We start from the raw sequence: 14,940 nt of genomic DNA on the forward strand, positions 1-14,940 counted from the left end.
CTGTTTTTGTTTTATTTCTGGATCTAGTGCTGTTTATAGGGGTTTTGGAGAGGATCTGCCTTTGTAGAAAAGAAGAAATTCTAAACAAAATTTGGGGGGTGGAAAAGAGACGTAGATAGGCTGTTCTTTTTACTTATGTAGGATTTATATATGTAGTAGCAGCTGTGGCCTAATGGTTAGAGAGTCTGACTTGTAACGTGAAGATCACAGGTTCAAGTCTTACTGCTGGCAGGAGTTGTAGGTGTGTGTGTGTGTTCCTTATTCACTGATACGTGTGTGCACTGGATGGGTTAAATGCAGAGCACCGATCCTGAATATGGGTTACCAGACTTTTCAAATGTCATGGCTTGCACTTTATAGTCAGGGGTGTTTCAAACAACATTCTGTACATGCTCAAATTAATGTGCATCCCAGTTTATGCACTATTCTTTGTTGTTTTATTGTATAAATAGTGTGAGTAATTTGTTCACATTGAAAAGCCCAAAAAGAAAATGTGCACTTTAAATACCAAGATGATGGGTGAGCAATACACAAGTAGGCCTACATATCGTATAGTGTATATTTGGGATGCAACTTTTGAATACAGGTTTATTCAGAGTAATGTAAATTGAGAATTTGCTTTACTCTATAACAATAAAATAGAAATATTATGCATTCATAAAATGTCAATTTTTGTAACTTTTTTTAAAACAAATATTTCACAAAAAAATTTTATAAAGTCTTTTAGACAATGATATTTGAGTGCCAAAAGTTCACTTTATGAATTTTAAAACATGAAATTAATGAAAAGAAAAATATAATATTACAAAAAAATTAACATGATTTTACTGTATGTAAATGGGCCACAGAGCTGCTCAGAGCAGCCTTAACTCAGCTGTGTAAAGACACCAGATGCAACTGTTTGGAGCATTCTGGAGTTTTGTATATTTCGTAAATATTTGTCAAGTTTGTTGGTCTGATTAATTCCCATCATTATTTAATTAGTCTCACCATATGTGAGAGATTCTTACATCAATATCCTGTGAGCTGTTGGATCCAGGGCTCACAAACATTCTGCCGTTTTCATTCATTCTAGAAATCTCCTGTGTCAAATCCACTTAATCCCACCATTTATTTTCACGGATTTGGCAAAAAAATAAGCAAGAATGACCAATGTGTTACAGTGACATCAGATGTAGAAAAAAATGATCCATCAGTTGTGATGGCAACAGATGGCATCTCATTTATATGAGAGAAAGAATAAGAGAGCAGTGTAGGAGAGTGAGGAAGGGCTGTAATTTTCACCCCCAGCTGCAGAAGAGGAGTGAAGGCCATGGGGAAGGAAAGCAGGGTCTTAATTATAGAGGACAGAAGGGTTTTACTCTATTAGTTAGTTCAAGATCTTGCACAGTGACCCCAGTATTTACCAGCATCATATTCTCCTGGAGATTTCAACTTTAGTCTGTCATGATCTGACTGCTGTTGAATCTCAAATATTTTAATAAGCCACATATGCCAGACACATTTCTATAAGATGATTTGCAATTCTCTAATAGTAACAGGGTTTCAAGTTGAAAGGAGGGTTAAATTATTATTGTACTTACACATCATGGCTCAGCCTCCCCCCATACTGACCATAATATTGTTAATATTTGTATTTTAGGACTTTTAAGGGAGTTAATTAGGTGAGAGTCCTTCTTAGGTTAAACCAATCAAAGCAAGGTCAGATCAATTCCAGAATGATAAGCCCATTTTAGACGAAGGAGGAAATCTAGCACTTCTTCAATCATTTCTCAATCAAACATTACTCAGGGAATCATGATGTACTTTTCAGACTAATGAATTACATCAGCTGTGAACACGCTTCGGTCTCTTTCAGCAAATTCCTCCTCGGTCTAAAATAAGCGCTTCATCTGTTGGTTACAATATGACATATGCAATCACTGCTCAGACATTTTCCCCAGTGCTGAGTCTATACCAAGAAAGTAATCGGAGGCAGATTTGGCATTGCTTTGAAAATAAAATGGCTTCGAATCAATCACATATTCAAGCATAAATAACTGTTTTTTGATCTATGCACTTCCCTCTGAGCCGTTACCTTAAAATAGTGTTGATCCGTCTCTAAATATAACTATGGCTCACGTTATATATGGATTCAACAATATCTTTTCTTGTCATCTGTTTTACCTCTGATCCCTGCTAAGTTTAGCATCTGAATAATGGACTGAGGTAATTGCACTCGCTGCTTGTTTGTCAGATGACTCAACATAAACAGAGAAAGAGAGAGAGACAGAGAGACAGACAGAAAGAAATCCACTAGGACACTGAATATTTAATGGCATCCCACATGAGGTGTGACAGCAGCATCATAAAACAAGAGATGATTGGTACAGTATCTCAATAGTCTGATCAGTAGAGTATCTTCATGTTCTGTTAGCCTAATGAATCATGAATCATGCTTTTGAATATCGTACTTTCTCATCCTCAAATCAGTTTAATGTGACATACGAAATGATGGTCATTTGTTAGATTTCATGCCAGTTCAGTGCACAGCCTCATTGAACCGTCACTCTTCCATCTACCGTTGAAACAAAAACTGTGGGAAATCTTAAACTCTCGGTGCAAGAGTGTGATGAAACTGCTTTCCGTGTTTTCCATCTGTTCTGTTCGAAGCTCCACATGAATCATGGAGTCACAAACATTTGTTAAAATGCCTTCAAGGGAAAACACACACACACACACACACACACCTCTGCCAGTAATGGCATTTTACTCTAATCGTTTTCACCAGGGCTGAGAGATGAAACAGGTCGCCATGCTTCTGCTCTAAACACTTCTGGATGAAACAAAGTACATCAAAGCAGGGAGCAGAAAACAAGAACATTTTAATGTAAACATACTAATATTAAATGCCACATGCATATCCAGATGCCAAGAGAAAACATAAAATGCTAATTCTTTGATGCAGTAGAATAAAAATTAAAGAAAGCATTTAATCTAAAGGTACAGTTAGAAAAAAGAGCGATACTGCAAAAACATTAGCTGCTCATCCACAAACACCTGCAACACAATCCCAACACACAATCCAACGGCCTCAGTGTACAATGCAATTCAATGAACATTAAAAACCTAAACACACAACTAAACAACCCCGACACACATTTAAAGAAGCTGAACACACAATACAACAACCCCAACACATCATATCCTCTAAAACAGGTGAAGGTCTGGCCAGTGTGCATAGATGAGATCCTCAAATCTGAGAAAGACACAGCACAGCAGATATTTCTGGCTCCACCAGAGGGCGCTAGTCCTGTGGACTCATTGACCCACAATCTAAAGATTTGTTGATTTGATTGAACATACACTGACTCCCTTCTCTAATTGTGAAAAATGATTTTGCATAGATTACTGTTTTCAGAGATTAACAAAATAATGACTTCACACATGTGTTTCACAAAGAGCATGAAATTAAACAGTTTAGATGTTAAGCTTGGCTCGATAAGAACCCAAAACAAGACGCCCACACGGTGAACAGGGTCCTCTAGTATCACTAGGGAGTCGGAACAGCAGGAATACTCGGGAATGTGCTAAATGGATTTCCTGAGAAGTTCTCCAAAGCATTAGTACCAATTAAACCGCCCCCTAATGAGGGATTAAAGCCTGCATCCCAGCAGGAAACAGAGCAAGAGAACGGGGGAACGGAGGCTGGGAGTCATGACTAACACTGTAATGATTCTTCAGGTAAAGTTCTTCGCTTTCAACGGCCATCTCTAAATCTCAATATGCTGGGGGTATTCTTTTCATTTTAGGGCAAGTTAATATATTTTCAGATTGCTTGCAGATACGCGTGGGCTTGTGATGTCCTATCATGTAAAATAAGTAAAAAATCCCATTCATCTCTTTTACACTACTTTTATATTATCTATATGTTTAAATTTAAATTTATTAATTTATGTCATTCACAATGCTTCATTTAGGATTTTAGGTCTTTCTCTCATTAAAGCCTTTCTTTGTCTTTTTTTTTTTTTTTTGCTTCAAATCAAAATGTAGGCTATAATGCTGGTTGATTTGATTCATCACTGATAACCCTTAAAATGAAGACTTTTTAAAATCACTGTGGGAAAATTGAATGAGAAAAATATTTCTGGAATCAAAGTAGCTGGAAAAATGGGCAGAATCTATTTTAATTACATTTCTTATATTGTTTATAATTAAGGCTACCTCAAGCCTTCAAGCTGTTACCTTAGTTGTGCAATTTTAATTGTAAAAATAAATGTATGATCTGCTGAACTTGGATGGTTCGCATATGTTTGTTTCTCAACTATTTTGTTATTTGTATCATCAAAGCACCTTAATGAAGCACATCATTTCCTGTTCGGTGGACTGAGTCAGGGAGTAAAGAATGTTTCCTCCTGTCTGGGGAGTATGAGCGCTACTCTGACGCACAATGAACCCCTAAGACCGCTCTGCTTGTTCAGGCCACCGCTAATGAGACTGGAGCTAAAAACAGCACTCTGTGTGTCTACCAGAGGGACATCCTTTCTGTCACACATATGTTCTTGGCAGAGGCTTTTTCACAAACTTGCATCCATGCACATTTGCGACAGCTTGGAACCACCTGTGCAGTATGGATTGCTTTTATCCCACAGTGCACTCTAGCCTTTAGAAGCAAGTTACACTCAGATAGAATCCCAAAGGAGCGGGGATTATTTTTTATTGTGACTTGATGATTCATTTATTTTGTGCATTTGTTATCTAAAATGCTTCTAAAAGGCATGAGCTAATGCGTCAGAATCCAACAGGCCCCTAAAGACTTACTGTAAGATCTATTTGTTTTATTAGCGCAGATAAGAGCAAGACCCACAGCTGGCTCATTAATGGCACAGCATGACTGTAAAGATTATGCATTCAGAATTAGACTCCAATTCCTGGTTGCTTTTTGCTTCCTGTGAAATATTGTGCAGCTCTCAGGGTCTACAGTACAGTTGAATAAAAAGCAAAAAAGATGGACAAGGTTTATCGGTAATGGTTTCTGTTTATTGATTAGAACTGGAATCTTTGATGCTGGTATAATCCATAATCCAGCGAATTTCCAATTGTTATTAACATATTAAAATAATTTAATTCTAATCTATAATGCAAAAAAAAAAAGAATACATACACATAAAATCAAGAAATCCTTATCCTTATCAAACAGCTAAAATCTGTTGTTCCCAGAAACACATTTCCATCTGATTTTCCTATTTTTCCTATTGATTTATCCACCCTTTCTCATAGATGTTTTCCGATTCTGTTTCAACCGGTCTAATGGAAAGATTCTCAGTTACACCATTACAATAATTATACTATGAACATTACGTCACTTCTCAAAATGCATCATTTATTCGAATGAAGTACATCTGTTACGGTTGCCGCAGCAGTTATTGGAAAACTTTATGCAGCCCTGCTGCAGGCTAAACCAATACCATAACAGTGTTAATTAAGTTTGAACTCTTGATCTGGACCGTCTGGCTTCAGAGCAAAAGCACTGCAACAGAGTGTTATGCTGTAGCTCAGCAGAGTTTTAGGTCTTGTATTACTTAACATGCTTGTGAAATTTCTGATTCGGTAAGTCAGTTTGCATTTTAAAGCCTGGTTTACAGTACGCATAATATTTCACAAGAAGATGCCGTGTACAGAGAGTTTTCTAGAATGCACTTAGACATGTAAATATTTCAAATGTTTTGCATTTGTTTCATCACTGGTACATAAATGTAGCATTGAGTACTGCATATGCATGTGTGTACAGTATATGGTGGAAGTGAGTGGGTGACTCTGGGCACAATTACATAATGATTATGACTACTGCTTGAATTGTTTTTTTTTTTTAATTGCATTTCCGTCTGATTTTTTTTTTTTTTTTTTTTTAACAAAGCACAGCTGTCAGCTCTAATGGAAAGACTGACTCACGGCACAGTCTGTGATTTTATAGCAGGTTGGAAAATATATATGTGATGATTAAGTGTCATTTAAAATTAACTGCTTAAACAAATGAACTGACTAAACATTTTATTGCAGTTGTTTCAATCTTACGGAAGACCTTAAATGCTATGGGTTATTATTACTTTTCTTGTGATCACGACTTCAGTTGTTTTTCATTGTCATGACTCAATATTCTTCTGATCTCAACACAACAAAGTTGTTTTCTTGACATGTCCGACCTCTTATCCGACAGCAGCAGTAACTGTAGGCTAACTAAAAATAACATTGAAAATTGAAAATGCACAAATATCATTACGTTTCTGTTTAAGTAAACAAGTAGTTATTTCATCAAATCATGAGTCTGTTGAGAAAATTGGCTTGTAATAATTAGAAAACTATTTTTATGTTGGGAACTTTTTATCTCAAGAACATGCTTCTGTAGAATTTTGACTGTAAACCTGTGTTATGTTCCAATCCCAAATCCAAAATCTCCCATTCCCTCCTTTGCTCTAGAAAAGCAATAACACCCATTGTGAAATGATCCCAATATCTCTCACTCCAATACACTGAAAGAGGGAAGATAAATGTGACACTTTCAGAAGGCATTTGATGATGCCATCCAAAGATCAGATCAGCTTGAAGCTTCATGGCAAGCTTTGATCTTCTAGAGCTGTTTGTCGGTTTCGAAACTTGATCAGGAACAATAAAAATCTCGAAGCCAGTAATTCATAATAACATGCCAAGAAAATCACCTAGTTTGTTTTCACCCTCTCCGTCTGTCTCTCCTTCCTCCTCAGATGCATGGGTGGAGGCAGATGGCTGAATTCAAGGATGAAAGGAGGTTTAATCATGCAACTGACTACAAAAGGTGTGAGAGTCAAATTTAGACGTATGTGTTTATAAGGCAAGCAAAAAAAAAAACAGTATCAAGATCAGAAAACTGTCCAATAAATCACAGACATGTGAAACTAGGACATATAGTATGTTTTCTAAACACTGTCTGGGACTGTTGACGTCTCTTAATATAACACACACCTCCACATCAAACACATATCTGCTAACACACACTTGGAACGCTTTGAAAGCCAAAGTGTTTATCGTTTCTATTTAGTGCACAAGACAAACCCATATGAGACTGTTGATATCTCCCAATGTAACACACACCTCCGCATCAAGCACATATCAGCTGAACAACACTTGGAATGCTTTGAAAGACAAAGAGTGTTTATCGTTCTATTTAGAGCAGCAGACTAACCTCTTTATCCTTATGTCTAGTGATGCATCATGAGAAACAAATACATGACATTTGTACATGGCAACAATTCTCCTCCAGTGCACAAAGAACATGTTTGCACTGATTGTGTTGTTGACGCACCAGCGTCTACAAGGCCATTCACAGTCAGGGAGATAAAACATGTTGGATTCATGCATGCAAGGATTAAACCTTGTGCAGCTATAAGGATGCCGGACTGACAAGTGTGTTTGGTGTGAATGTAAGCAAAGACAATTTTTTGTGTAGGTTACTGTAATCTTACAGTGTATGGATACACACATATTGATTCAGGGTAAAAAAACAAAAAACAGTGGAGTACAAAAATATAAGATGACTAATAATATTTCTTCTGTATGCATTTTTAATATTTTATTTTTATGTATAATATCAGTAAAATAATATTAATAAAAAATGAAAAATAGAAAAAAATTCAATTTAAATAAATATTACAAAGAACATTCAAATGAATTTCAGAATATCTTCTGGTTTGTTTCACTTGATTTAATTACGTTTGTACTCAAACTCCCAAAGTTTTGTGTAAAAAAATTTAATAATGTTCTCCAGCATGATTTGAGATGATCCAAAAAACATTCATCAGTGGAGGAAGTGCATCTGTTTTTACAAAGGAGTTTACGGTGTAAATAAATATATTGATTTGATTATAGATCTAGAAATAGTAAAGAATCTTAGATACTTGCAAATAATCATTAAACTTTGTTTATTTGCAGGGTTAAACTGGATTTTAAATCAAAGATTTTTAACGTGGTCTCAGACCTAACAGAACATAAATCTTTTTGTAATTTCACAGACAATGGAAAATGTATCTGTGTATGATGCAAGCCTTTGAAAAAGAAAACTGGGTAAAAAAATTTAGAAGGAGAGAATCTGATCAAGGTCTCAATCAGGCCATCAATTCACACATATGAGCACACACACATTTGTGTTTCTCTGTAAAGAAACTCTTCTGCTCATGAGGTCTTGCAATGTACAGCCATAAAAGAGCCTTCCTGAACTGTTCAAAAATGCATAATGTATTATTGAAGACTTTTACATTTTTCATACAGAAGGCGCATAGGAAATTGGAGTCTTTTCTTCTGGGCCCATTACACTACTTACATAGGCCTCTATGCCACTACTGGCACATTTAAAAGCATAAAGCCAGCATTCGGACCCCGTTCTGTTACTAAGGAAATGGTTTTATTGGTTTGTATTCTTGGAGCTCCATTTTAAACCATACAGACTCTGTGCTTCATCAATGTTTCAATAAAGGTACCTACCTGCATTGTTGAATCACCAGCTCATTATGGGTGAAAACTACTCCATTGGCAACATGAGACCACAAACTACTCATCTGAATCCAAAGACACACTCTGGTCTTAAAACGGATAAAAAATTAGCTATACTTGTGACTGAAGTAAAGAAAAAAGATGCTTTATTTGTTGTTCTTATCAAATCTGTAGAGATTTATTATATTGTACAGTAATTAATTTTCTTACTAGAAAGTTTTGAGAGAGCTGTTCTGACAAATTCCCTCTTAGCAACATAACAATAACTGAAGTTAATCGAATTTGACCAGTATGTTACATTGTAAAAGTTTCAACATGTAGATTTAGCAGCCGGGAAATGATCTGTGAAACTTTTAAGCAACAGGCTAAATTAGTGTGTCAATGTCACACAAAGGTCAATATTTATAGTCTCAAACAATGCCACTGTGTCACTGGACTCCATTTAACAAAATCTCCACAGACGTCTAAAAATCCTCTCTGATCTAAAATAGACAGAATCTGCTTTCCAGAGGTGAGGTGTAATAAAGTAGGCCAAGGACTGCCACAGAAAATAGACTGAACACTGAAACTGGCCTGAATCAAATCAGGTCTTTGAGAAAAAAATTAAAAAAGGAGGTTAACTAGCATCTTCGAAGTCATGGGTGTCCCTGGAGAGTAATGCGAGGCCCCACGTGCACTGATGAGCGCAGGAGATTCAGTAGTAGAGGTGGAGCGATCTCATCATTTCACCTGACAGAACTCCTAGCTGGCATATTTATCAGTGTCAGTATCACAGAAGAGAAACCGTTTGTCTTAACAACAGGAAATGTGGCGTTTTAGTAACTGTGGTATTCAAGGAAGATCTCGAGACTTGAGAAATCATAAACAATTCATTACAACCTTGAAAATGTCTGACTATACACCTTGTCTGTGAGCATTACCATAAATAATGCAACTTATTACCATGAACTGCAGAACTACAATTACAGTATTGTATCACGTCAAAAATCCTTGGTTGAGTTTTTATAAAAGCATAAATGATTTAATAAAAAATGCAAAATAAGTTTTTGGTTGCAGGTTTGGGCCAGAGACATGATGACACAGAGTTGTGTTGTTTTCTGCTGTGGTCTCGAATGTCACAGACAGAGCATTCGGTGTTTACCTGATGGCAAGAGCTTTTTAATACATCTACGCGGGAAAATGATCTGATTAGATAAAATGGGTCTTTTTAGATGTTTTTGAAAGTAGTCTCTTATGCTCAAGTATGCATTTGTTTCATCAAAAATACAGTATAAACTATTTTAAATATGTATTCTATTTCAATATATTTTAATGCCATTTTTAAAATACTCCAGTAATGTTGTACTCCTGTCTTCAGTGTCACATGATCCTTCAAAGTCCTAAAAGTACTTGCTTAATGCAAGTATTGTAAGGTTGTATAAATGTTTCCCTTTTAATACTGTAGAGAATGTCGCCCCCATGTGGCTGATGATCGTCAATGAGGACAAAGTAAATGCTTTTAAACCATTTATTTCCTCTTGTGCATAAACAGGAGTCAATAGAATTCTCTTATTTGACAATAAGAAAACACAAGTACACAAGTTTCTGTTTTCTAAAAAAACATGGCACTGCAAAACTGGCCTGAATCAAAGCAAACTTGCAGTGTTTTCTATGGTTGAAAATATAAATGAAACCGCAGTCAGAATGGAAGAGCAGCACACACACATTTTACCTGTTACTGACAGGTACACGGACATACCTTAGTATGTGAAGTGTGTGATATATAACAGTTGATATTACAGCTCTATTCACCTATTAGCATTGACTGTAACAAACTTGTTTATTAATGTAACTCTGAAAAAAGCCATTTGTACTGTAAACTAGAAAAAAAAAATTTAGGTAGTCATAGCTTTTATTGATGTTATGAAGGTAACTATAAAAGCATTTCACTGCACTGGAGCATTGTGGAGTTAGAAAAAAACGTTTAAAAACACCAAATTTCTCTTCTAATGCAATGTGTAAGACTGATGGAACCAGGCTGCAGGCATGTCTAAAGAATGTGAAACAAATAAAAAACACATGTTGGGCTTGATTCCCACTTTAGCGAGCAACCGTGGCACAAAGCAACGTATGCATTAAAATAGCTTCTTGTTACACTTTGCAAAAGGAAAAAAAGCATCCTTCATCGTCATATAAAACATGAGGCATCCTCAAAACTGGCTTCTAGTCACACCCAACACCACATCACACATGCTATTCAGATTTTACAGAAACATTTACAACCTGCCTGACAAGCAAAAACCAACAATATTTTATTTCCCCATGTACTTCCTGAACATAAAGCACACACATTATGAATTCAAACTTATGTTGCTAAACCACACCAGTGTTCTGGTACAATATACACTTCAAAGGTCTGTAGGGTAAAAGGGAACATCACAGAGCGCTAATTACAGGTGAACGCAATACAAAGTCTTCAGTGCACATGGACACACCAAAAACCCTTTAAATAGAAGAACCTCTTTTTGTTTAGTCTCTAAATAGAGGCAAACGCATGTCAGTATTGTAACATCAGATCACGCATCAAAATGGTTTCAAGTATTACAGGGTTTATATGAGGGAACGTGTAAGGCAAGAGAAACACTGCTACAGCTCCAACTATACATCTACAAGTAGATACACTGGGACTGGGCACCTCCAGGACTCTTCTGTGGTTTCATGGCTTGAATAGTATAGTGTGGAATTGCACGCTTGTTAAAGGGTCTAAAGATATTACTGTCCTATTGAAATTGACAAAAAAAGATTAAGGGTAAACCAGGAAGTAGTGCTTGGATTTCACAAAGTCTATGATGGAACAAAAAAGGCTCAGTGATCACTGATCAAGGCTATGCTTATGGACCACACACACACACACAAACTCTCCAACTTGCACTGAGTAGCCAACAAATTTCTAATGTGTGTGTGTGTGTGTGTGTGTGTGTGTATGAGCTGACGAGAACTGCTTCTTTTCCTTCCAGACGTGTCACCACAGTGCAGCATTGTGGGAGCGCTGAGGAACACAAAAGTTGTCCATTGGGTTTATTGAGAGGCTTTATGGGGTTTTCACGGCAACGGTCCACAGGCATGGGACTATTGACCCAGTAGGAAAAAAAGATAAGATTCAAGTACATAAAAATTCAAAAGCCATGTTTTATTCTCTTGGATTTGTATCTCAATCTCCAACTTTAAACCAAAGAGAAAAGCATTCCATGCAGTTTAGCCTTACATGGAGAGTCTGCTGTGAGGGTTTGGATGATTGATTATTTCCTCACACTGATGTCATCATCCTTCAGAATGAATTTCTTCCGCAATGCTTCAGATATAAGAGAGGCAGAATCTACCTCCATTAGTGAGGTGCACCCACGGTTATATCTAAAGAAAATACACAAAAATGCAATAACATAATTTACTATATTTATTCATAACAAAGAACATTCATATTAATACACTATGTATATTCATTAAAATTATTATTAGTATTATTATATCAAATGTAATAGATGGTATAACATTAGTTACTATATTAATAATATCAATCAATCATTAATAAAAAAATAATATGCATTAATACACCATTATCATTATTAACACCGCTATTTATTCTATTAATAACAATAATAGATATTAATATATTATTAAAGCCATAACAATACATTATATACATGTTAAAAAAAAACATGTATAATCCACAGAAATTATATTTATCGTATATCAATATATCTTGTTTTGATATCACACAACACAATAACAATTTACTATATTAATAAATAAAGACAATAAAGAATAACAAACTAATAGATAATAGATCATCATTATTCATTTATAATAACATAAATGTTACACTCAAAGAATGAATGAACTTTACAACAACAAAATTTTTTTTTTCAAAAACATTCTAAAGAACAGCACAGAAAACTGCACTCACCGGTCCTTGCTCATCTTCATGCGGTTCATATCTTTCAGGATGTCCATGACATCAGCGAAGCTTGTTGATTTTGAAAGGGACACAGTATCCTCCTCTGGCTCTCGGAAGTCCATAGTAGGACGATCGAGATCAAAAGTTGCAGATGCAGTCATGGAAACTGGTGGCACAGGATCAGGCACTAGCTCTGACACTTCCTCCTCCTCCTCCTCTTCTTCCTCCTCTTCCTCTGTGACATCACTGATGACAAAGGAGGCTGTGGGGGCAGGCTGGTAAGCAGCGGTCTCAAAAGGAGCCATGGAAAAGCCCACACTAGTGTCATCAGGGGACAGCAGGTCAGGGGTAATGGGGTTCGAATCTGAAACGATTCAAACTTTTCATGAGGGACTACAACACAAAACATTTACAAGCAAATACATCAAATTGTCTACATTTCTATTGCCACAGACACATCCTAATTTTAAGACTGAAGGCAAATTCCAATTGTAAACTAATATTTTTTTTTTTAAATGATAGATAATAAATGAGCTTTAGTCAACCTGATTCTGTAGCGACAATCTTGGCGATCTGGGCTCGGAGTCGACTCAGCTCATCTTGTAAAGCTGTTGTCCGGTTAAAAGTGGTTACACCTGGTTTCCTCAGACCCTCGACTCGCCTGCCTTCACGTCTGAAGTTTGGCACAGACGAGTTCCTGTGCATAACCAGCAGCGGCGTTGGCCTCCACTCATGCCTCAGGGGACGCGTGTCACTCCTGACAAATAGCACGACAGCACTGGTTTAAGATTAACTCCCATCTGAGGATCCAATACTGCTTTATATCTTACATAAGACCAAATATAAATTCAGAAGAACCAGCACAACAGACTGCTTACCTGACTCTGGCATATGTCTCCTGCTCGTCATCTGCGATCCAGGCAATATCTGCCAATGTAGGCACCATAGGACCGTCCATAGAACGCATTGGCGGAAGCCCTGGGAGTTCCTGGAGAGCACAAACAAGAAATTCTTGACCAATTTCATTTTTGTCTTTGCTATAGAGAGTGGTTTAAAACTTAGCATTATGTTTCATAAAAAAAAAAAAAATTGCATTTTTAATGTACATGGTCAAGAAAGACCACAGACAGCTAATGTGTTTTGGAAAAGCTTATGAGAACTAATTTACAACATTAACTGTCTTGAGTGCTGTGCATCATGTGTGTTTATATGAATTTTTTTTTTTTTTTCATACCTGGAAACAAGCCCTGGTACAGGGTTTAAGAGGCAGTGTGGAGCCGATTCGTCTAACCACACTACGAGTTGATCCATGTGGTTTATTTTGCCAAATAGGGATTACCTCCTGAAGAGCAAGCAGAAGAAAATAAATATTCGAAAATATACATAAACATTGACAAAACATGATTACAAAGGCTTTTTAGACGTTTATCTACTTACAGCTTCCGTTTCCATTTTGCTGAGAGTGAAGAGAGAAAGCACAGATGCCTTGGATTGTATAGTAGTGTTTCGATTATTATTTTTATTATAGGACACAGAACATGGTCATCTGGGATAAGAGTTCCTTTGCCTTGAAACACGAAAAAGAAAGAAAAATGTAAAATATTCTCTATTTCATGGGCAAAACCACCGTGAATGCTGGTCAAGAAATCATGTAGGCCTATAGTATAAAAGACTACAGTTTATGTTTTTGCAGCTGTTGCACACTAAGTGCTCCCTTTATGGTACAGTTTGTGAATAAAGTAAATAAAATGTTAAGCACAGTGTAACTTAATTTTTTAATGAAGCTAAATCACTATTATACAATTTGTCTATACACATAACGTTAATCAACACTATAAACCAAGAAGTAAATAATCAGATAAAGTAGACTGATACAATTATATACATAAATATAAGATTAAACAAGAAAATTGGCAATTACATGAACAGACGATTATTGTATATAGGCTAGAAAAAAATCAACAGTGCAAACTGGGAACAGAAATACGATAAAACCCTAAACAAGGTAACTAGACCAAAGGCTTTCTGTGACCCTCATTCGTCAATTTAGCATAATAGCTAACAAACGATCTTATAATGGGCAGCTTTTAATTATGCATTTAGAAGAACTATAAGACATACCGTTTGTGGTCAGATTATATCAGTTGTTTACACTAGGGCAGATTACTCTGGTTTACTGTGTGTTGTGAATCGTCCGGCTCTGTTTATCCCTGCTCCGCTAGCTGATTAGCTGTTAGCAGCACAGTCAGCGCGCCCCCGGCTGAATGAGTTCATGAGTCGGAAGTGCATTTGGTAATATCGTCCTCTGATTGGTTCGAATTCTGCATTTATTACCTCACAGTCCAATAAAATTTGGTCTTTAACCAGTATTTAAATACAAAATAAAAGTAAACAAGCACATAAAGTTCAAATATACCGTTTTAAACAAATGTGTTTATATAAATATAAATAGATTTTATGCTTTTAAAATTTTAAAGACGGAAGAGTCTGGTTTATGCATTTTT

The 14,940-nt window shown here is 36.2% G+C and overlaps 1 protein-coding gene across 2 annotated transcripts; it reads right to left on the bottom strand.

The window, feature by feature from the left end:
- Positions 1-9,995: 9,995 nt before the first annotated feature.
- Positions 9,996-14,726, bottom strand: mtfr1l (mitochondrial fission regulator 1-like). 2 transcript variants are annotated; one of them, XM_052581232.1, is made up of 8 exons: positions 14,558-14,726; positions 13,874-14,003; positions 13,671-13,778; positions 13,315-13,424; positions 12,982-13,193; positions 12,446-12,800; positions 11,747-11,892; positions 9,996-11,610 (listed from the first exon to the last, which is right to left on the bottom strand). In XM_052581232.1, exons 2-7 carry the CDS (start codon positions 13,886-13,888, stop codon positions 11,781-11,783), a joined length of 912 nt encoding a protein of 303 aa, XP_052437192.1. In that variant the 5' UTR covers positions 13,889-14,003; positions 14,558-14,726; the 3' UTR covers positions 9,996-11,610; positions 11,747-11,780. The 2 variants fall into 2 exon arrangements, with proteins under 2 accessions (XP_052437192.1, XP_052437191.1); XM_052581231.1 differs by lacking the exon at positions 9,996-11,610 and having other exon boundaries at positions 11,651-11,892.
- Between the last annotated feature and the right edge of the window lie 214 nt (positions 14,727-14,940).

The sequence above is a fragment of the Carassius gibelio genome, chromosome B17 (genome assembly GCF_023724105.1).
Source record: "Carassius gibelio isolate Cgi1373 ecotype wild population from Czech Republic chromosome B17, carGib1.2-hapl.c, whole genome shotgun sequence".
NCBI lineage: Eukaryota > Metazoa > Chordata > Actinopteri > Cypriniformes > Cyprinidae > Carassius > Carassius gibelio.